Source organism: Diabrotica undecimpunctata, unplaced genomic scaffold (assembly GCF_040954645.1).
Source record: "Diabrotica undecimpunctata isolate CICGRU unplaced genomic scaffold, icDiaUnde3 ctg00000593.1, whole genome shotgun sequence".
Classification (NCBI taxonomy): domain Eukaryota; kingdom Metazoa; phylum Arthropoda; class Insecta; order Coleoptera; family Chrysomelidae; genus Diabrotica; species Diabrotica undecimpunctata.
The window spans coordinates 599,567-624,270 of record NW_027311900.1 but is presented as its reverse complement, the minus strand read 5'-3'; the positions used below and the strand labels follow the sequence as shown (position 1 = coordinate 624,270).

Here is a 24,704-nt window from a genome sequence, read left to right as displayed (position 1 = left end):
CTACAAAATATTTTCTTAATTTGAAACCGTGGTTTTTTAAACAAACCAAGAGATTAAATGACAACCATGATGATAATTCATAATATAAACATGTGTAATTGAATTAAAATAAGTATTCCACAATTTCACCACGCGACAACCAACGGAAATTGTTTAAAAATTCATACCATGGTCAGTAGAGTATTTTATAAATTTGGATCTGCTTTTTTATTCTTTTTCAAATTTATATTCTGATTTTGTATAGGAATCATAGGCGTGTTTAAGATTTTTTCGTGTCCGTGCCCATGACATAAGTGCTTGCCTCTCTAGTTTCGTCGTTAACTTTTTTTATTAATGATTTTTTTATTAAGCCATCATTATTTTATAAGAATAATTATTAACGTTGTCACTCATAATTTTCTGTTATCTGTCATCTGTCTTTCTTTTGATTAATGTTTTAAAATTTTATTGTAGGCAGTAAGTTAGAGTATGGCACCAACTTTTTTAATTCATCTACAACTAAATCAAGATCCAAATTAGCAGCAAGTTTTTGACTTATTTTTTAAAGTTTGAATCATCTTTTCTATCGCAGAATAAAAACCTAATATTTTTTTTTCTTTTTTATCCTTAACTAGAAACGCTGTATAAGGATTATCGTCCAACCTTCGAACAACTTAATTTTTTCTTGGTTCCGGAATACCAAGGCGACCTTGCCCTAGAGCAGACTTTCCCAACCTTTTTTGTTCTGTGACTATAAGATACCCAGATTCTTATGCCCCCCATATAACGTACATAATTATTAATATTAAAAATTGAATTGTTCACTTAAAAGACTTAAATGATGTTTTTAGGAAGTAATCTATAGCAAATTGTTACCGAAACACAGTACGTAAATTTTCGAAACATATAATAAAAAAACTGAAATTCAAATTCCAAATAATTTTGATAAAACCCTTTTTTTAGAAAAATATACCACAATTACTAGGTATGATCGTCCAAGTTCAGCTCATGATGGCACCATAATTCTTTCGACAAATAATGATTTCTCTCCGCTAACAAAATATAACTTTCTATTGAATGAAGCCTTCTTTGAGTTTTCCTTAGTTTATAATAAGAATCTTAATCTATACATTCTTTGCATTTATAGATCACCTGATTCTTCTACAGAACTATTTTTTCAGAACCTGCTAAATTTGTTAGACAACCTGCCCAATAAAAGCAGAAAAATTCTATGTGGTGACTTATTATGAATTACGCTGCTGCTTGTGCTACCTAACTGTCCTTGGTCAATATATTCGAATCGTATGGTCTCACAATGTACGATAATTCTCCTACAAGAATTACTAAAACATCTACCATAATTATTGATTGTATTGTCTCTGATTTCTCACCCCTTGATGTACTCTGTACAATTATTAATGCAAGACTATATGACCATGAAATAGTGTGTACCAAGTTTAACACTCTCAACAAACCCTCCTTGAAAACCCGATGTTTAGGTAGGTTTTTTTCCGCTCAGAACTTTTGTAAATTCCAAAATGTATGCTTATTTTCTGGGTGGTACTTTCTTTCTGTGGACGTACACTATAATTTTATATTTTACTTTATATAGGCTTGTCTGTATTTTCAATAAGGTATTTCCTTTAACTAAAATTAAGTCAAAACATCACAAACCCTGGACTACCAAAGGCATACTCATATTAGCCAAGGAATATGCGTTCACTACACTACTTACATCAAGAAATTTACTACCAATTAGTTGAAGTATGAGCAGTAAATAAAAAATTTAATGTTGTTCTTAAAAGTCTTACAGTAATTCAAATCTGAATTAATATGGGCACTACGTTTCGCCTTCAATTGCGCTTCAAGACGACCTCGTTGCATTGATTCACTCGTTGTGGTCACCGTTATGAACCCAAATTTTGAATATTCCCCCGAATACTGACGAGTTTTTTCTTGTTTCTACCACTCTTTGGTGTTCGTTGGTGTTTTTAAAACTTCTAAGATTTGCAGTTCTCTGATCTTTTTTGACTATTAACCAAAAAGGAATTTTAAGATCAATGAAGAACATTTTTAAATATTTGATAATATTCTTCTAATTGTTGGCAAATTTATTTCATTATTTGTATCTATTGCATCTATTGTGGACCTTCCTGTTACAAGTCCCTTTTGGTAATCTCCCAGTATATTTTCTATATAGCCTTTCAGTTTTTTCTTCTTCCTCTTCTTCTTTTTATGCAGACATAACTCTGTCTGTTTTTAATGTGCCTCCAGTAAGTTGTCGTTCCATTGTTTTCATAGTTTTCTTACTGATCGTCTCCCTATTGGAGAACCGTCTTTTGCCGTCTTTATTACTCTATTTGTTGTCATTCTACTTATATGATCGTTCCATTCTACTCTTCTATTTCTTACCCAGTTATTGATGTTCTTCACCTTGCATCTACGTCTTATATGTGTACGTCTAGCCGTGTCCCATAGTGTATTGCCATCAATTTTTCTAAGTGTTTTCATCTCTGCTGTTTCTAACATCCTTTTGTCCTCTCTGTTTCAGGTCGTGTTTCTACCATCATCATCATAAGTGGCTCGACAATCAGTTGTGGATCTTGGCCTGCTCACAAAGAAGTCGTCACTCCTGTCGATTCCTGGCAACTTCCCTCCATCTTCTAACCCTTAGAATCTGTAGGTCTTCTTCCACATCATCAACCCATCTCATTCGTGGTCGTCCTCTGCTTCTTGTGCCCTCTGGTTTTCAAAATGTTAATCTCTTCGTGTATTCGTGATCTGACATCCTAGCAATGTGCCCAGCCCATCTAAGTCTCTGCACTTTAACGAATTTCACAATATCTGGATCGGTGTATAACTGATATAATTCAAAGTTGTATCTTCGACGCCATAGCCCATTTTCATTTACGGTTCCAAAAATCTTTCTAAGAATTTTTCTCTCAAAAATACCAAGAAGTCTTTTATCATTTTGAGATAAGATCCACGTTTCAGCCCCATATATCAAAACCGGTCTTATTAAGGTCCTGTATATATTAAGCTTTACTGCACGTTTTATATTTTTATTTTTTAAATGTTTCTGGAGGCCGTGAACAGTTCTGTTTGCTATTGTCGTGTTTGTTGCGTTTACTAGCGATCCAAGATATGTAAATTCTTTGACTTGCTCAAAGGTATGGTTGTCAATTTGAATTCTCTGTTGGATATTTCGAGGGTTTTTAGAAACCAACATATATTTGGTTTTTTCCTCGTTTACCACAAGTCCTAATTCACTTGCTGCGTCCCCAAGCCTTGTAAAACACTGCACCATGTCTCTCATACTTCTGCCTACTATAACTATATCGTCAGCGAATGCGAGAATTTGCGTCGATCTATTAAAAATAGTTCCATTCATTCTAATATTTAATTGTCTAATTGTCTTTTCCAAGGTAATATTAAAGAGCAGACACGCCAACGCGTCCCCCTGTCTTAGACCATTATTAATGTCAAAGAACGCAGAGTTTTCTCCTGCAATTCTAACGCATGAGCTTACGTTTTGCATTGTTAGTTGGATCAACTTAACCAACTTAGGTGGGATCCCAAAGTCTATCATTGCATTATATAATGCAGTTCTTTTCACATGTCATAGGCTGCTTTGAAGTCAATGAAGAGATGGTGTGTTTTTATATTATATTCTAGAGACTTTTCTAGAATCTACCTATGTGCTTGAATTTGATGTGTAGTTGACTTTTCAGCAGTAAATCCGCATTGATATTGACCAACAATATCCTTTGTAAAATGTTTAAGTCTTTCAAATAATACATTGCCGAAGATTTTATACTCAGATGCTAACAGAGTTATATCTCTATATCGTGTTTCTACCGCGTATGTCATTATTGGTCTGATGACTGTTTTGTAAATTCTACCTTTCACTTCTTTCCCGATATTTTTATATCTCCATATTATTTCATTCAGGCTATATTATAAACTCCCTCACTTGTTCTATTATCTGACCTTCCAGCTCCAATTTACATCTTAGTAAATTTGCTGTTAAAACCATGCATTTTGTCTTTTTTGGGGAAATTAACATGTTAAATTTTCTGGCGATTATATTAAATTGGTGCAGCATACGTTGTAAATCATCTTCACTTTGAGAGAGTAGTATTGTGTCGTCTGCATAGCAGATTATTTTAAGTTGTTTTTCTCCCATTTGGTATCCTTTTTTAATTCTTACTTTTTTTATTATTTCATCCATAATTAGGTTGAACAATAGAGGACAGGGAATCTCCCTGCCTTATTCCATTGCCAGCTTCAATAGGGTCGGTTAGTTTTTCTTCCACTTTTACTTTTATTGTGTCATTTTGGTAGATATTTTCGATTGTTTTGATTATTCCTACAGGTACCTCACTTGCGTACAATAAGTGGACAACGTCCTTTAATTTGACCCGGTCAAATGCCTTTTTAAGGTTCACGAAAGATAGATACGCCGGTTTGTTGTATTTTAATGATTTCTCTTGCACTTACATCATTATAAATATATTGTCGGTGCATGATCTTCCCTACCTAAAACCTTGTTGTTCTCCTGCTAGTGTTATAATTTCACTCAGTTTATTTGTTATTACTTTGATTGTTAATTTTAGTGTTGTGTTTAATACATTAATTCCTCTGTAATTTCCTCTGGAATTCTGTTTTGTTCTACTATTTTTGGATTAGTTTTAATAGTTGTTTCAGATCTGGTCCTCCGTACTTTGGGTGTTCGTTCGGTATTCTGTCCTCTCCTGGTGATTTTCTATTCTTTAATTTTTCTTAATGCTTCCTTTACCTCTTCCTAATCAATATTTATTTCTTTGTTTGTCGTCACCTCTGGTGTTGGTGGTTCATTATCGTCACTTTTAGCAAATAGTGATCGTAAGTAGTCTACCCATGTTTCCTTCTGGATGTGTTTCATTTGTATTAGTTCGTTCATCTCTTTTCTTTGTCCTTTTATCATTCTCCATATTTCTTTTTGTGTTTCGTAAAAGTCGTATTTCATCTGTTTTGAGAAGCTCTGTCAGTGTTTCCTTTTTATTTGTCTAACTAAAGTATTCGTTTCATTTCTGATTCGCTTATAGTGGTTATTTGCCTGTTGTGTTTGTTGTGTTCTGTATTGCAAAAAGGCTTTCTTCTTTACTTCACATTTTATTTTCACTTTCTCTCTAAACCATGATATTTTCTTTTTTGATATGTTAGTATTTGTTACTTTCCCTTTTCCAAGTGATTCTGTTGCTGCGTTAATTATGTTATTTTTGAGTTTTCCCAGCTTTCCTCGAAGTTATCGTGATCTAATATTTCATTCCCAGCGATCTTCTCGGATATTCTTTTTCTGTATAAGTGTTCCGTGAATTCCGTATTTACAAACAAAAATCAAAGTCGAAGGACTAAATAGGGAATCCTTTCAGTTTCCGATTAATTAAATTTACAAGAATTTGAACAGCATTAATTCATCCCATATATTCTATAGGCATCTGCCATAATCCTCTAGAATTAAATAATTCTAATGACAAAGATTATAATAAATTATTTTTAACTTAAAAAAAAAGAAAAAAAGTCAGTAAGTTCATCCCTAATTCTTTCCACGTTGATTTAAATAAATCGTGTAAACATTAATCTATTCATGAAGGTTGTGACTTTTCCCACCAAAAATGCAAATCACTGCATAAATAACAAAAACAGAAAGTGGTTTCATGTAAGATAGCGTCTCTCGCCGTAATGTGGGTGACATTCGCGTGCATTGTGCGTCTAAAATCCACCCCTGTGTCGAACATGCAATAAATAAGTCAATTTTCATGCGAAGGAATTGGGAAAATTTCTTTAGATACATGATAGGTGGCATATACGTATCGGTAATTATTTTGTTAGGGTAAATACTTTTATACAAATATACAAAAACTCATTAATTATTTTAAAGTAGGGTAGACCAGTCTGTGTTGGCACCCCTACCAAAAATGGTCTGTAAAATCCTTAATCAAATAGATAAAAGACTCTTTTTACCACGAAAAAGTTAGTAACACGTTACTCTTTGTGATAACAAAAGATTTTGACAAATAAAACAAAACTTTTATAGTCAAATTTGAAACAAAAGCAAAGTATGCCGAATAGTCAGGTACAGTCTACAAGTTAAATATTTCAAAATAAATTAAACAAAACTGTAAAGGAACTCAAAAACTCTATTTAGAAGTAAAAAAAACATTTATATGCATAATTCACACTTAAACACTTTAATTATTCTCTCTACACCTGCATATTTTGTGTGGCGCCAAATGCTGCACTTTTGACAACGAATCCGGTCTCCCTTTTTGGATACTGAATATAATTCATTGCAGTAGAGACAAGCTGCATCAGATTCATGATCGCTTTCGTTTATTTCGACTTCTTCTTCTTCTTCTCCTTCATCAATTATTCTCTAATGGGTTTCATTTTTCTTTCTAAGCATCTTTCGTCTTTCTTTCTCCTTCTTTTCTACCTGTGCAAGTTGTACTGCTGTAATAGCTGGTGGGCTGTTTAAAACACCTGTTTTCCCTCCTTTTCGTTTTTTTTTTCTTAGGCCATCCTGTGATGCAGGCACTTAAGGCATCAGCGATATTTGAAGAATAAACTAAATGCATTTTACAAATTCCCAACTGTAAACAAACGAACGTGAAAGCCAAACAGGGTCGTACTGGGGTGTATATGATTTTTAAAAATATTTACTTTTGAAACTATTAGTGTAAGAATTTCTTGAAATTTAATCATTGTGAGCAAAATTTAATGTTCCATTGAAGAAAAATGTGCTAAAATAAAATATTCATTAACTGAGAGATACATAACAAAGTAAACATTTTAAATAAAGTAGCAATGTCATAAGTTTATCAAAGCATAAAAACATACCATTTAAATTACTCAGAGTCTGAGGAGCTACATGTGCTGCTGTCTTCGTCTGGATTTATTATTATGGGTTCGATATGGTTCTCTATTATATTGTCCAACTTCCACATTTTGGACTCGACTTTTTGTTGAAAATGTTGCACACATTTCTGCCACGTGGTTGGACTAATATTATTTATTGCATCATAAAAAATATTTTTCATATCTGAAAATTTAAAAGTAGTGTTTTTGGCTGTTACATAATTTTTTAATTCTGCCCAGATGAGCTCAATCGGATCAGAATGGTATGGGGGTAGCATTAATACTACTTTGTTTTGGCTTTTTGCGATCTCATCAATGATATAAGTATTTATTATACTGTCCCTTATGTTCCTTAACGATAGCCAGCAGTTGCACTTTTAACATGAAGTCCTCACACCTTATATTTTTTTATTTCAGCCACTCTTGGATGTCAGCTTTTCTAGAAGCAGTAGTTGGAATTTTTTCTAATTTTCTGGAATGATAAGACGCGTTGTCCAATACGATGATGGAGTTGTCTTCTAATCGCGGCAGTATATTTTTGAACCAATTTTCGAAATATTTCCCGTCCATCTCTTCATGGTAGTTCCCACTTTTTTTATTCAAACACCCACAGCCCTTCTGGAACAAACCCATCTTCACTGCCAATGTAACAGATTATTAGTCTTTCCTTTATTATTATTTTCCCTTTCCTGAAAATTTTATTATTTTAAAATTTACTTGAAGTGAAAAAGCACATGAACATTTACCTTCAGGATTTTTTAACCCCGCAGAAAGTCCATCTAAAAACGCTTGTTTATAAGACGTGACCGAATTGTCGACCCAAACTTTAGATTTGGTGTGACCAGCGGTTAGCCAAGTCTCGTCTAAGTAGTAAATTTTGCTGTTTCCATTTCTGTAGGACTTAATTTTTATCAGAAATTTTCGTTTTCACAAGACAATTTCGTCACTATCCATCAAAATGCTGTTTCGCTGACGACGTTGAAACTTAAAATTTATTTCTTTTAATAATTTAAAAAACGTAGTTCTTTTGAAGTTAAGCAAAACCCGATCTTCATTAGCAACCCTCAGAACTTTGTCGATTGTGGGTATTTTATTTCGAAAAAATAATTGATGATTATTCTTCTTATCGCTTCTCTGTCAAATTCATCCAGCGAGTTAAGAATACAATGCTCAACTGATTTTGACAATGTTCCCGTAATTTCATATTCATGAACAAAATTGCGTACACTACAGCTACACATGCCTACAATAGATACAAAGTAACAATATTTGTTAAATAAATAAAGTGAAAATGCGCACTCTAAAATAAATAATGGAGAAACAATATCAGTAATTGTTTTATCTGCTACTCTAATAGAAATCGCACTTTTCGACATTGTAGGGTTCTCCTGCATTTCCGTTTTAAATACATTTATAATTATTTCCTTCGTTTTATCGTCAAATAATAACATTTTGTTTTGAAAATTACAACACATCTATTTTAGAAACAAATCTTCATTAACTCATGAATTTTCTTGGCACAATCCTAAGCAACCTAGCAAAGCGTGGTCTAAGAGATCTTGTTTCATTTTTCTCTTGGATATATGATACCGGGACGAACAAATGTTCAAATTGCATTCATGCCCCAAATCACTGTAAAATGAATATCTCTCTCCACACTTGACAATATGCCAACCTGCTTGCGCTCTTTTGTTGCGAATATCATTGCAAATCTGCAATGTACAGTAGAGAAGCCACTTTTATCCACATTTCAGATTTAGCTTGGAGACAGATTATTGTCGTCAATAACCTTTGTCAACGTTGAAAAAAATTCCATAATTTTTTGTTTATTAAACGCTAATGAAGTTTTTTCTGGTAGTCGCAAACTTATAGAGGGATTTCTTTTTAAAAATCCGTACTCCCAATCCCATTATGCGTTTTTTCTTCTCGTCGAAGACTTTCATAAACTTCTAGAGTTAATCTCGTTCTGAGCTGCTGCAGTCACATATGCTTCACTTTTTTGTTGTTTAAGAGATCTACATTATACTTATATTCTCTATTCATAATACTTAATGCTCTCTATTTATATATATATATATATATATATATATATATATATATATGCGAAATCCATAATGCAGTTAAAATGTATTACAAATTTTAGGATAATAAATGTATTCAATTATTCCTCAATTAGTAACCCATACAAATTATTTGATACGCCCATGCCAATCGATGCCAAACGGCCTAGACATCCAATCTATTTTGATGATTATTACATGTCGTTAGTATCGATTTTTGACAAATGTCATACAGACCTAAATTCCAGTCGAAACATGTCTGAGGCGATTAATAAAGCGCAAACTGATATCTACGATGAAGAATTCTTCAATAATTTACAGCTGGCGAAACCGTTAGTGGAAGCAATGGGATTAAAAAAAGGTATATTCAAAGTATACGTCCGAATATAGATATTTTCGTATCCTTTCACTATATTATTTCTCTATCTTAAATTTTATCATCTTTATAAATAATTTTATAAAGTATTATCTACTTCAAAGAATTTCTGATCAGTGTTTTTTTGTTTAATTTTGTATTATATACATTATTTCAACAATAACAGATAAATTAGTATCATCATGGAGTCACAAACGTCCACTACTGAACATAGAACTCCTCCTATTATTGTCAACTACTATGTACCGCTTTAATCTAATTTTTATTTATTTTGTTTACGTCATCGACCACTGTGTTGGTTGTCACTCGTCCCTTCGTTTTGCCCCATTTGCATTACATTTTAATAACCTATTTGGCCAATCTGCCACATGTCTTTTTTAGAGTGACTGTTTCTATCCATACTACTGGTTAACAGGTTAAGTGCCATGAGAGGCCAACACGGACTCTCACATAAAAGTATATACGGGCCGCGTGACGCCAACGTGGATCCACGCACTAGTTCGTCAGAACATGCTGTGTCTCTCAACAGCGGCTTCTCGAACTCATTTAAAATACACGGGGACATTTCGAGCCTAGCCAGATGGTCTATAAACTATATTTGGCCTGTGCCTCTGAGATGTCAACGAGGACTCACATGGCCCATAATATGTATAAATAACAGTTGCGTACTTATACATATTTTTGTTATATATTCATAGTAAGAACACATTTTGGACAAAATAAGCTTTATTCTCATAAAACAAACGTAATAACATTAGGTATATCAAAATTGTATCTAAAGTAATAATTTAACTTTTTGTTACGGAATGTGTGACAAAAAAACAGTCAAGACAATAGAATTTTTTACAGCCATCACATGTCAATGTGGTGTTGGTTGCTTTCCTCTGTGCTACTTGCCTTCCTTCCTCTTGTGCCATTTTTGCGTAACACGCTGTACATCGTCTTCTGCCTGCACGGCCAACATCGATGAGTTTGTGACTATTTTCCATAATGACTGGTGTGACAATAAAATCTCCTAATAGACCCCGAATTACCTCTTCCTTGAATTTGGTAATCGTCATGCTTTCATTGGCAATGCTTTGATGGGCGACATAGGCATTTATAAGTGCTGTTCCAGTCAAGAGCTCCATCGATAATTTTCTGTACCATTTTAGTCCTTTACGTAATGGCGAATTATAGCTTTTCATTTGATCTGATATATCAATGAAGCTTTTGAATTTATTATATTCAATGATATTCTTTGGCTTTACAACATCACCGCGTGCCTTCTGCATTGTCACCATTTCGTCTGCGAATTTGGTACTAATCATCAGCACATCTCGCTTGTCCTTCCATTTCTGAATTTTTTGGAAATGACGTTATTGGGATTATATTTGCGGTTTGCACGCAGCGTACCATATAAGTTTTTCGGAGTAGGAGTTCATGTGCAAGTGTGACAGAACTGTAGTAGTTATCAATCGCAAGTGTTCGTCCTTTGTCAAACAGTCCATCCATAAGTTTCATCACTACATTTGTTGGTACGCTAATACCTTCAGCATGTTCTTTTCCACAATATACGTTAAAATCGTAGGTATAACTACCTTCCAGACAAAGTTTGAATAATTTTATCCCAAATTTGTGCCTCTTGTTGGTAATATACTGCTTGAATTTTAGGCGCCCTTGAAAAGACACTAAAGTTTCGTCAATGCACACGTTTTCCTTTGGAGTGACGGCAGCCTTGAATTTATCCTTCAGTCTGCTAACCAAGGGAATAATCTTCTGCAAACAGTCATCTGTTGTTACTGAATTGTCATTGAAGTGCAGCGTTTTCCACAATAACTGGAAGCGATTCCTTGACATTACTCAAATGACATAAATCCCATCCATATAACTATACCCAGGAATCGTTTTATCTCGGCGACGTCAGTGTTGTGCCACGCGGTAATACGTGCACTTTTTTCTGATTTTTTTCCTGACACTGCAGGGCATAACGATTTGTTTCTTCAACCTAAAAATTAAAAAAAAAATCAAAATCAATTGAACAAAATAAATAAGACATTTTTACCATCATGGATAAAAGATCATTGTCTACAAAATATTCGTAGACTTGAATGGGCGATTTGTTGTAGTAGTTTCCGTATAATTGTGTATGAAAACCTGCAGAATCATAGTCCTCAAATGTAAATTTCTGTAAATTTTCGCTGTTAACCGGCCCCCAGACTATAGCTGCATTCATTTCATTAGATACTATTGGTCCTTCTAAAATTTCCTCTTCAGAGACTTCAGAATGTTGGGCAATGACAAATTCTATAGCAGCATCAACATGTTCTCCGATACTCGTATATTCTTTGGAGCTCACTCGTTTTCTTTTTGGAACACGCGATTCATTTTCACCATCACTAGAATCAGTTGGTTGGTACTCGTCCGAAAGATACGTGTCGGCAAACTCATCCGAATTTTCATCTGACAGAATTTCTTGCCAATATTTTTTAAGTTTTTGTTGCTCTTTCTCGTGCGACTGCATTGTACCGTTCTTATCAAGTACTGACAAGAAATACCCGCAAGCGCAAGCCACGGCCCGGCGCCTTCGCTTGTTAGATTTGCCGATACGTTATCAACAGGAATAGACAAGTCAAGGCGTCACTCCACGTTGAACTCACACTGGCATTTTGTGAAAAAAGGCTTGCTGGTGGCCGCGAAACTCCAACGTGGACTCACATTTTGAAAAATGAAATTTTGACCAAAATTCGTATTTTAGAGTGTTAGTTTTTGATGTGAAAGTTAAAGAAAGTAATAGAAATACTTTTTCAAAAAAAAAGTGATTGGCCAATAGAGACCGTAAAATTTTTAATATGGTGGCACTTAACCTGTTAAGCTAGTCTCCACTGTTCTGGTTTTATATATTTCTGCTATCACTTCATTTCCCCCGCTTTTAGTACCTCTATTACGTCATTTAACTTCTCTGCTATAGGATATTGTATTTGTTCTTGATATTTTTCTTCTTCTTCTCTTATCACTTTGTTCCTAGAATTTAAAATCTTCGAAATATTATGATCATCTGTTTATCTGCTATATCCTCCAAATCTCAAATTGAAAAAGTCATAAAGAATGGACAGAAAAGAAACTAAACATATATTGGTTTATAGCATTTATTTCATTTTAAGATTTTAACAACTGCATTTTTAAAAAATTAACATTTCTTATTCTAATTATGTAGACTTTACATTATTATCCGACGTTTTTTACAATAGACATTTCAGTCCTTTGAAAATTTAATCTAAATTTAACGGAAAATTTTGAATTTTTTTTATAAATATCAAAATGAATACAAATTGAGTCTTATAATTTTTTGAGTCCTGACCATAGGTGCATAAGCGACATAGGAAAAAAAATCAAGCCTCGAGATATACTATTAAACAAAATATTTAATATTTCTGAAGCTGTCAAATCATTCAATAAACTGGATTGCTACTTAAATAGTTAATTTGAGTTTTATTGTTTTATGTAACTCATCTCAACTGAAGTGAAGCCCATAAAACTATATTGTTACCAGAATCAAGTTAAAATTTAGTTGAATAAATCACACTCTAGTGTTATTATTCTGAATATTATACAAAGATTAACCTATCTTCAGCAAAAGTCTCAACACTCAGTTCGGTTAATGCTGCACACTTTTTTAGATATTGATATTAGAGCATTTTCAAAAATTATTATCACATGAATTCTACAAAAACTTACTTTAAATACATTAAAATATGTGTAGACTTGCCTGTGATCTTTGAAGTAGCAATCCGAAACACAAAAACAAAAAACTTGTATTATAGTCCTTCCAATAGTCAATGATTCCTAAATTAGGTTTTCACTGATGTGATTCTCACGACATATGCTAAAGTCCCAAAATGAACTTTCCCTTATGAGATTATTAAAAATACCAATTTGGACAAATTTATATTAAAAACCTTATTATATTCTTACTAAGCCACAATGGACCTCTTACTTAGGTGAAATCGAAGAGTGGTTAAACACCTACTCCATAGACATATAATATAAATAGACGGATCACTACAATACATCACCATTCCTCCAGTGCGACAGAGAAAACGGACGCAAAGCAGTCCCTGCATCTCTTTCTAATGGGACGGGTTACCTTCTCATTTTTCATTTAGGTCACGTGGTCGATAAATTTGGCCCATTAAAAAGAGATGCAGAGACTATGTCTATGGTACGCTCATTTTAAACCTAACCTATATTCGTATAATATAACCTGTATTATTTACAAAATATATAAAAACAAAAACCATGTTGTATTATTGTAAAACGAAGATATTGGAAGAACTATATACAAAAAAATTATTAATACCACCTATGGTCACGACCGAAGTTCCTCATCATCTAATAAAGATGTCTGTATGATTGCCACTGATTTGTCAGGCTTTGTATACATTACTAATTGTTTTTAGATAGACATATTTGCAAAAAGTGGATCCAAAAATTGTGTAATTTAAAGTCTGACGATCCTGTGGTTAAAAAAAACCGAAATGCCTTTTTTAAATACATGCTTCGTATAATTCATCGAGCCGCTGAAAAGGAGGCAGAATTCCCCACTGTTGATCCGGTAAGTGTCCTTAATCTGCAAAAGATACAATAATTTTAGTTTCAACAAAAGTAATTATTCTTTTTGATTTTTTTAATATATGACTTATAATAATAAATTACTTAAAACAGTATTCCAGCAACTTGGAATCAGCAATTCTTCGTATTGTTGTAAATTTTCTCCTTTTTTGTCACTCTACTCATCCATCTACCATTCATTGCTACTCCTTCTTTTTTACTGTCCAACATTCTGTTTTGTACATCACAGATATGGCAGTTAAATAGAATTTTCCTTTAAGATTTTTTAGAATTTTTCTGTCACACAATGCACCACTCGCTTCCTTCCACTTGATTTATTAAACCCTAATTTCAATTTAATCATGAATGAAATCATCAAAAGCCTTAACAAAGCAAGAGGATACAGAATGGGAACAAAGAAATAAAAATACTCTGTTACACAGACGACGCAATATTGATAACCCAAGATGAAGATAGTCTGCAAAGAATGGTCCTGAGATTTAACATAAGAGTAAAATAATTTAATATGACAATCTCATCTTAGAAAACTAAAACAATAGTAGTCAGCAAAGTACACTTCCCAGCTATGAAGACCTGAAGAATTACAGGTAATATGCTGAGAGATTGAAAGAGAAGTGAAGACATTAGAAGAAAATGTAACACACAGTGTATAAATGAATGGACGCAAAATACAAAAAAAGAATGGAATAACGACAGAATGGAGGAGACCTGTGTCGTCAAAATAGCAAGAGATAAGTCACCAATTGGCAAAAGAAGTATCGGACGACCACGCAAAAGATGGAGTGACAACCTTCCATAGAGGTATTAATCCGCCAACGAACAAGCAGAATTGCTTATAAAGAGAAAGAAGAAGAATTAGAAGAAAATTATAAAACCAATGGGCAAGTTCATAACTTATATATAAATTAATATATATTTAATACTGGATATAAAGATACCTTATGTGCCTTAATATGCAGGGGAAATATATATTTCAGGTCTCCTAGTATAATTAACAGATTACCAATGCATATAAAATTGTGTAAGAGCATGACAAGTTTTGACTAAAGGAATTTTTAACTGCACACATTTTCTATTCAACTGAAGAATTTCTTCAATTTTAAATGTTACCTACTGTTTTTTTTTTGTTAGTTTGTTTAGTGTCTCTGTTTTATTTAATTAACTGACCAATTCTACACAAACTATGTTTGTCTAAAAGGAAATAAAGTATTCATTTATTAATTTTCACAATCCGAAGCTAACATTTTATTTGTAGGAATGCCATATTTAAATAAACATTCCAAATACTGTTCCGGTTGTTGTTCTAAATACCTTTCAGTATTTAGAATAAGATGAGCAGACCAAATGAAGACTCTGGTGGGAAAATTCCTACATAAAGCTGTCCATCTGGCACAAGATTGCAGCCAATAGAAACAGCAAGCTACTAATATTTAGAGTGTCAAGACATCCTGAAAAGGACCCAAGGAATGAGGAGAAGGATTTCCTACTAACACTAACATCACCAGCATACATTAAGCATTAGGAAGTGTTACCCTGTAGTTTATTTGTGATTTGATCCAACACTAACGAAGTGTTATGAGTGTGAACTGTTCTAACACTACTTTTTACTCCCTCATAGATGTTTCTTACAATCCTCACAAACTCATAATATTGTTATCATTTCTAGGAAGATGATGAAAAACAAGAACTGACATTTACCAGCAAATGGTCCCAAGACAATCGCACCTACATTGCTGTTAAACCTCTGCCAGGACAAGGAGCCCTAATCTATATGGCAGTTGCATCAGATCCTAAACTTGGTTGGGACCATCCTTAAATGTTGATGCTTTATTTTGTATTTTATTAAAATATTTATAAAAATGAATGTTTTATTTTTGTAGTTTGAGTGTATTGATTTTTTTTGAAGAATTGCAAAAACAATTTGTTATCTTCACGATTGTATTGACACAACAAATTAAATAATCCAGACTTACAATGGATTTTGAATGACTATTATAGACACCAATATCGAAAACTGTAAATGTGCTATAATAGCTTTTAATATTCTCAACAATGTAAACTTACCTAAATTATATACACAGCATTAAACAATAACAAACACTATCAACGTCTCTTCCTACCACCTCCAGTTTTACCACCTTTCCTTTGTCCACTCTTTCCTTTTGGTTTCTTAGAATTACTTTTTCCTTTGGAGTTTGACTTCCTGCTCTCTGATCTTCCTTGATGCGAACTTCTGAAAAATAAAACAGACAAATGTGAATGTTTATCTTTAAAAACTGTTAATGCATCTTTCGACAGCACTTTTTCATTGATTGATCTTAATATATTGGAATATCTTTAAACATAAACAGAAAAGAGCTGCTTAACAATTTCAGAGACCAAGAAGATTCTTTAACCAATCATTACACAGTCTAAGGAGAACAAAACTATCAAGCATTAAAAATATCTGGATATATTACCCAAAAGGAGAAAATTTTGTAAATCTCAACTTACCCTCCAACTTCGGTATTAACATGTCTTGCTACAGCCTTTTCTATATCCAATTTAGGCCTCTTATTCAAAATTGAATCTACAATAGCTAAAGTTTCCTTCCTTTCTGTATCACCAGATACTGGTGCCAGTTTCCTTTTTCTTGATGCTCCAGGTGTGATTGCTGAAACTCCTCTTGCTTCTTTTTCCTTAGGCAATTCCCTCTGGAACTTGCCTAAACTTGCTGTTGACGCTTTTGCTATAGTCACTGCAGCTTGTAACTAGAACAAATAAGATGATTAAATTAAAGTACACAAATAAATAATCTGGAATTGAAAGGCACTACATATCTCTGGTACAATAAACTAAACTGCAGTTACAATAGATGATTTCCAGGGTAAAATATATATATATCTACTGCAATATTTTTATTAAAAGTGTACCCTTGTAATGCCATTTGTTATATTGTTTAATAGACCTCTGGAAACCTCTATGTTTCCTTCTTCATGGAAAGAAAGTTATGTCATTTCTATATTTAAAAATGGTAAGAAAGACAACATTAAAAATTATCGTAGCATTTGTATACAATCTACAATCCCTAAGCTCTTCAACTGTCTTATAGCAAAGCAATTTTCTTGGTTATGTAAAGGCTTAATAGCTCAATCACAACATGGTATTCATAGCAAAAAATCCACTGCAACAAACCTGGTTTGCTATCAATCTGATATATTATCTCATATAGAATACCAAAAACAGGTATATGCAATATACACAGATTTTTCCAAAGCATTTGATCGTGTAGATCATCAAATACTTTTGGACAAATTAATTAATTTCGCTTTTATGTAAGATTTGTTGAATGAATTCAAAATTCTACATCTGGGAGAAGTCAAAGAGTCAAGATAGGTTGTCATCTGTCTGACAGTATCTCAGTAACATCTGGAGTTCCTCAAGCAGGCCACAATTCTCCACTTCTTTTTAATATCTTCGTTAATGACATCACTTCATGTTTCCTAAATAGCAACTGTCTAATGTTGGCAGATGACTTGAAATTTTGGAAAGTTATAGATAGCTTAACACTCTCCCCGCCAAGTGTAACATTAATGTGCACTCTGTATTGACACACGTGTAACATTAATGTACACTTACAGCGTTTCACGTTAACAAAATAATATAGTTTTGGAGCATGACGAAAAAATTTAAAATATCATTGGCGGTGAGAGTGTTAAAAGATCAAGCCTTATTACAAGATGACTTAGACTGACCACAAAATTGATGCAATCAGAACAAACTCCACTTAAATGTAAAAAAATAGAAGTCAATAGAATTGGAACAAGCTATACTATTAATAATCAGCCACTGAATTATGTTTCTTCTATTCAGGATTTGAGTGTTATTTTCTATGAGAAACTTACTTTCTGTGGCCACATAAACTCTATTTCAGTAAAGGCAGCTAAAGCAGGCTAAACTTCTTGGTTTTTTTTACTAGGAATTACAAGTATTTCTCCATTGATTCAACAAGATTAGTGTATTGTTGTTAAGTTAGAACTATTTTGGAATACTGTTCAGTTATTTGGTCACCCTATATTCAGAACAATATTGATACCATAGAAGGAGTCCAGCATAACCTTTTGAGAAAGTGCTCTTACCATGTCCCCACTACTGATTGAAAATCATGATTATTCCCATATCAAACAACAATTATCTTTATATAAGAGGAGTCAGGAGCTATATTTATATATAAGATCATACATGGATTTATTGATTGTCCAAACCTGTTAGCCAAATTAACTTTAATATTCCCCATCAAGCTCTACTTTACCACAATGTTTTCAATATTCCTTTCCACAGAACAACCTATGGTATTTATAACCCATTGAATATATACATAGGGCTACTAAAGTATTAAATGTTCTCGATTTTGATATTTTCAATATAACTTTAACTCAGTTAAAAAAAACTCTTGCTTTGTGATATGTATATTGGGATTGTTGAATCTTGTTCTTGTTATATTTTGTTTTTTTTAGTATGTAAGATTTTTAAACTTTTTTAAACTATTTTATATTGATTTTATATTATAAGTAATTTCAAGTTTTGAATCCTAACTGTGATATTTTATATTGTAATTTAAACTGTTAATAGGGTTATCCCGTGTATTAAATAAATAAAATAAAAAAAATATTTGCTGATAGTTTGTTTTTCTAATTTTTGTTATATATTTATATTCATAACATCAAATCAGGCAGAACCTCTCAGCTCTGATTCAACAACATCTGCTTCATCTCAACAGCCTCCAAAATGCTTGTTTTGGTTTGATACTGTGCAACACATAAACATCCAACAACAAATCTGAAGAGGTTTGATGTAATACAATAAAGAATCCCTTACATTTTTCCAAAGATGAACAGTAATAGCTAGCCTGTAAAATAAGTGGTTTCCATCATTTGAATTAATTTCTCCAACTCTGTCAGACTGTAAGCAAGTGAGACAAAATGCACTTGCTCATGTAACTCCAAACACAAAGTAACTCTTCTCTATAACACAGAAAACTAGAGACCGACCGATTAATCGGCTTCGGCATCGGCTTCGGCCACCTTCGGCCAATATTTAAACCTTCGGCCTAAATTCGGCTTCGGCCGAAACAAAGCCGAAGGTTTCGCCGAAGGTGGAATAATAAAATGCTCTGTCAGTATACTATACTACTATACTATAGAAATGAAACAATCTCTGAACAATATGCTTCGGCGAGTCTTTGATAATTTAAATAATATTTACACCCTATTTTATACCCTTAACTAAAACGTTTTACAAACTTTTAGGTCAGGTATTAGGTAGGATATAAATTTTAACAATAGGCCAAGATGTCTCAAAGATCATCATTTGAATATTTCTCACGTAGTAAAATTCTGATAATAATAATTTTATTGTATTTGTTAAAACTCACGATTACTGGTGTTTTGACTAGATACCTAAATGGCAAAACAAAGACTATTGACTATAAATTATTCGACTTTAATGTTTTATAATGTTATTTATTTTTATTATCGCTTCTATTACCAAATAATGTATAAGTGTTTGACTTTTTATCTCATACTTTCATATTTTTGTTTACCACTTATCAGGTAATAAAAAAATAAAGCACATTATTTAAATTTTTAACATATAATAGGTATATTTTTAGTCACCTTCGGCTTCGGCTTCGGCTTCGGCCGAAGGTAACCTACAGGCCGAACTTCGGCATCGGCTTCGGCTTCGGCCAAAAAAATCACATTCGGTCGGTCTCTACAGAAAACCTTTATTATGTTTCTTCTGCCAATATTCTTGAAAAACTGAATAGAATTTTAACAATATTTCTTAGGGAATCCACTATTATTGTATTATGTCCTAAAGAAAGTCCTTTATATATTCGCTTTTCCTCCCATTCCCTTTTTCTTTGTGTAAAGGTCGTGGCATATTATCATGCACGTTGCGTTTCCAGCACATAGCGTTTCCGAAAAATATAATTTAAATAGTTTTAAATATGAACAATGCACACTGTCCGGAAGAGTGTGTTTTAGACACTTAACGTTTCCGTTCAGTATATTGAAAACAATATTTTACTGATACCGACCATGCGTACCGAGTCGTAACCGGTTGGTAAGGATAATGTGAATTAGATGTCCCTCGTTTTCCCCTTGTTGTTTATTTAGGTCTTTGTTTGATTTTGATACAGAGTATTTAAAAAAATAATTGTTGAGGCTATTTTGTCATTTATGCATGTGTTTTATTGCTTTGTGACAATTAATCACGGAAGTGATAAACAATTAGGAATTTAATAATAATTAATAGGTTTAACAATTATTTTAGAATGAATAGGATTCAGTTTAAATATGTTTTAAATTTAATTTCACCTTCAGTTAAAAAACAAAATACTACATTTATCAAAGCCATACATATCAAACCAAAAAGTATTTTTAAAAAGAAGAGGTATCACTTCCATACAAAAGTCCTAATTGTTTATCCCTTCGGTGATTAATTGTCACAAAGCAATAAAAACACATGCATAAATGACAAAATAGCCTCGAAAATTATTTTTGTAAATACTCTGTATCAAAATCAAACAAGTTCCTAAATAAACAACAAGGGGAGAACGAGGGACATCTAATGCATATTATCCTTACCAACCGGTTACGACCTATGTTCCAGACAGTGTGCGTTGTTCATATTTAAAACCATTTAAATTATATTTTTCGGAAACTAAACACTATGTGCTGGAAACGCAACGTGCACAATAATATGCCAGTCATGACCTTTAGTCTAAATTTTATTGATGTTCCAAACAAAAGAATTATTTCTGAACAATATGTCATTGACAGCTCAATATTTTACTTCTATACTGATCAAGATTAGTATTTAATATAGTTTTCAGAAACTAGGAATCTTAAGATTGTTTTATTTTTATTATTTGTCCTTATCTTTATTATCTTATTTTTTATTGAATTAATTGTTTTGTTTGGTTCACCTTTATACTTCCATAGTTATTTAACAAATTAGCTCTTCCCTATTCCCTCAGTATTACTATTAATCAGGGAATTCCCATTATTGGACAAATAAATAAACTGAATTATTTACATTTTCTTTTTAACAGTGTAAATAATATATTTGTTAAATATTTCTCTGAATCATGCTGTTCTACCTTATGATCTAATTGGCTCTAAAGAAAGATTTTAGTTAAATCTAAAGTACTTGTCTATTTTAGATATACCCAACAAACATTAATTTATATAATACTTGAATATTTTTATAACAAATGATATAACCTTAAAATTATACAAAAAAACAATCATTTAAATACCAAAATGAGGTTCATATTTTACATAGAGTAACAAAAATTGTTGAAAACATTCATTTAAGTCTGAACACAAACTAACTCTTACACCACAGTAAAAAAAAGGGCTTCCAATCATAAATACCACGATCTGGAACATTTTACGGTCCCACATCCTGCAGAATTATGGGTATATGATTTGCTGAACTGGAAAGAAGCATATACACAATGACTCAAGAGTGTGATTGCTAGACTATTGACTAGCGGCAGTCCTTTACACATTCTCTCTATTATTCATCTTTTGTCATTTCCATTTTTGTTTGTGTTGGTTTTAATTTTATTGGCGTTAAAAAAAAGAACCACTTCTGAACAATATGTCATTTGCAGCTGGATATATTGCTTTTATTAAATATCTTTTTCTTCTATAAAAATCTCAGAATTTGAAGATGTTTCCATTCATTATGTTTCTTTCCATAAATTTAATTACCATATGTGTCCTTATTCTTTGAAATTATCTTCTTTTTGTATCTCTTTTATGTTCAGTTTTTCATTTTTTTTTTCTGTTCATGGTGTTATAAATTTCAATTGATATAGATGATTTTCAAATTAAAAAAAACATTTTTATATTACATGTAATTCTTAGTAAAATGAAAGTTATGTTATTTTATTTTTTATATTAATTACATTTAAGTAACATGTCATAAAAATTATACTTCTCAATAAATCACTAATTTCCACTAATTAAATCTAGCTATGAGTCATTTATTGTCAAGTTATAGCATGTTTTTAGAAAATAATAATCAATTTGTAACATTTTTAGTCATACAATATTTATTACAAATACATGTACACATAATATTAAATATGTTACAAGTAAACTTTTATTTTTATAGATCTAAAGAAATCCTGTTACGGATTTGTAAATTATTAAAATACTTACATCTTTAGCTGTGGAAACTTCAGGATTCGTGACACCAACTCGAGGGATTTTAATTTTTCTGGCTTTTGCAATATTCCTCAGCCTCTGCAACTCATTTTTGGCCACCCTCTCACCTTTAGCTTGTACCTTCTTTTGGAATTGATCTTCCATTGGATCTGCATTGGCTGGAACTTCTATAACCCAATCTTTCTCTTTTTCGGCTTGTGCTCGCTTAAATCCATATAAAGGAACCCACTTTTTAAGTTGCTCATCCCATGATAACTTGGATTTTTTCTTTTTCTGTATACCTTTCGCTTTAGCAAACTGTTCCCATTTCGTTAGAGCTCTAGGTTTAGGTATTGGTTTCATCCTAGGTAATAAGGTCTTTTGAAGTGGTAATTTCACTACAATAGCTTCTTCTACACGCTCTGTAGGTAAGTCCCATATTTGATTTAACAGTAATTGTGTATTATCTCTAGCTAACTTGAGCAAATAGTCTTCCTTTTGTCGTCTAAAATAGAAAATATTTTTGTCTCACACACCACACTAAACAATGCTGTATTTATACATACCTTAATAAATTGGTATCAAAATCATTTGTATCTTCTGCTAAAAGCGTTCCTAAGTCATAATTAAGATCAATAAGCTTATTTACAGTTGTTGGCTTAAATTTTTCAGCCTCTAGGGCTGAATTTGCCAACAATTCATCCATGTTGTTTTTAGAAAATAATGCCTAACCTATCTTTTTACTTAGGAAAGCTACACGTGAGTATACAATATGACGGTAAAAAATTCCCTAGATTAGAATGACACGGTGACAGTTTGACAGAATGTCTAAATGACATTCCAACTGACATTCAGATGTTGCCAATTTTATTACTTATACAAAAGTATAAGTTATTAAATATTTATTTTACATTTCAAAAAAGCGAAACTGAAATTTAGATATATTGTAGTTAAGTTATTTTTGAAAATTTGTATTAGAAATCATTTTTAAGAATAAAATATTCATTAAACAACTCTATAATTCATTTCTAAATTTTTTTTGACATTGCGCATGCTTAAATTTTAATTAACCTGTCTTCTCAGTTTATACATTTTGCTTGTGCGTATAAAAACTTCAAAACCACACGCCATTTTGTAATGGTCGACCGTGGTAGCTTGTCCTAGTTACATATTGTTAACATATATGTATATATTTTTTTGATATTTTCTAGTGTTGAGTTGAAATAAAGCAAAAAAATACAAAATGACAGCCCACGATCAGATGAGGGCTATGTTAGATCAGCTTATGGGAACAGGAAGAAATGGTAAGTGTCAATCAATACATAACTTTAGTTGATAGTCTATTATGGAAATTACACACAACGGAAGGCGAATGTTAAAGGGAAAGTGTACTATATTATGGGTGCACAGTAATCTGTTTCCGCTTTAATTAGAAATTGTAATTCCTACGCAGTTCCAATTTTTTAACTTTTACATTTCAACAATCAAAATATGGCATTTTGTAGCACAATGTAAATTTTGAATTCATTGATTGTATTACATTATAATTTAATCTTTGATTTTAGCCTGATTAGTTCATCTCATCTTCATTTCGAAGATTTATGGCATAACCTGTAGACTAGATCACCCTGATTATGTTTTATCTTGGTTCATATTATATTAAATTCTTTATTGGTTTTGCTCAGTTTTTAGCACATCTTCCTTAGCCTTTTTTCTTCTCATAGAAATTTTATTCTATTTTCAATCATAATTATAATACATTTTTTCAGAATTTGTATAAAAAACCTTTTTTGAGAATGAGTTCCGGAGTGGAAATCGAAATGTCAAACATTAGATATTTAAAAAGTTATTATCATCACAATCACAACCAATAATTGTTGCTTAATGCCACAAAAGCATAATATTTAATCATTTCTGGTTTCTTTTTCTCTTATGTAGTCATCAATTTTACCAACTCTAGATGTTAGTGTGATATTAGTAAAACATTATTTTTAACACTTTTGTTTTTAGGAACATATAAGACAAATATTCTTTCTATTCTCTAGGCAAAAAGACAAACAGGTTTGTCTATTTTTAAGGTGTTTAGTTCATGAGGTATTTGCCGCTTATTTTTCCAGGTGTCAACATAGAACAAACCATGCATCTCGGCTAAGTACTGCAGTAGGGAAACATTGCTGAACCAATGTCAGCCGTAAGATTATTTGAGGCATTTTACCACATCCAAGTTTTTATTAGATAATTCGTAAGGTCCCTCAGTTTTTTTACCTGTGTAAAGCTTAAAATTAACTATACAAAACATTTTTGAATCCTTTGATAAAACCAAGTAATTTAGAAGCCTTTATGGATATTAAGTTGATATGCTCCACCAAAGATAAAGCCTTTCATTTAAAGTAACTCCTGAGTCTTTAATGGAAGAGACATACATAAAAGATTGCTCATCAATGAAATAAGTTGTATCAATCCTCTTCACCTTTTCGTAAAACTGATATAACACCACTTATCTACATTTAAATGAAGGTTATTCCTGCTACTCCAATTATATAAATGATGAAGATCAGCTTGTAAAGACAACTGATC

At 32.2% G+C, this 24,704-nt stretch overlaps 3 protein-coding genes across 4 annotated transcripts in view; 2 read left to right on the top strand and 1 right to left on the bottom strand.

Moving 5' to 3' along the window:
- The first annotated feature begins 9,149 nt into the window (after positions 1-9,149).
- Positions 9,150-15,903, top strand: LOC140431202 (uncharacterized). The gene is made up of 3 exons (XM_072519126.1): positions 9,150-9,300; positions 13,755-13,909; positions 15,593-15,903. The coding sequence occupies exons 1-3, from the start codon at positions 9,195-9,197 to the stop codon at positions 15,740-15,742; spliced, it is 411 nt and encodes a 136-aa protein (XP_072375227.1). The 5' UTR covers positions 9,150-9,194; the 3' UTR covers positions 15,743-15,903.
- Positions 12,428-22,888, bottom strand: LOC140431201 (ribosome biogenesis regulatory protein homolog). The gene is made up of 5 exons (XM_072519125.1): positions 22,694-22,888; positions 22,143-22,632; positions 16,420-16,676; positions 15,991-16,159; positions 12,428-13,924 (listed from the first exon to the last, which is right to left on the bottom strand). Exons 1-4 carry the CDS (start codon positions 22,831-22,833, stop codon positions 16,030-16,032), a joined length of 1,017 nt encoding a protein of 338 aa, XP_072375226.1. The 5' UTR covers positions 22,834-22,888; the 3' UTR covers positions 12,428-13,924; positions 15,991-16,029.
- Positions 22,889-23,252: 364 nt separating this feature from the next.
- The window catches only part of LOC140431205 (putative RNA-binding protein Luc7-like 2), a 51,420-nt gene continuing 49,968 nt past the window's right edge, over positions 23,253-24,704 (top strand). The window contains exon 1 of one of the 2 annotated variants that reach the window (XM_072519130.1): positions 23,253-23,431. In XM_072519130.1, the coding sequence (XP_072375231.1) occupies positions 23,371-23,431 (61 nt within the window). In that variant the 5' untranslated portion in view covers positions 23,253-23,370. The remainder of the gene's footprint in view (positions 23,432-24,704) is intronic. The other variant, XM_072519131.1, reaches the window with a different exon arrangement.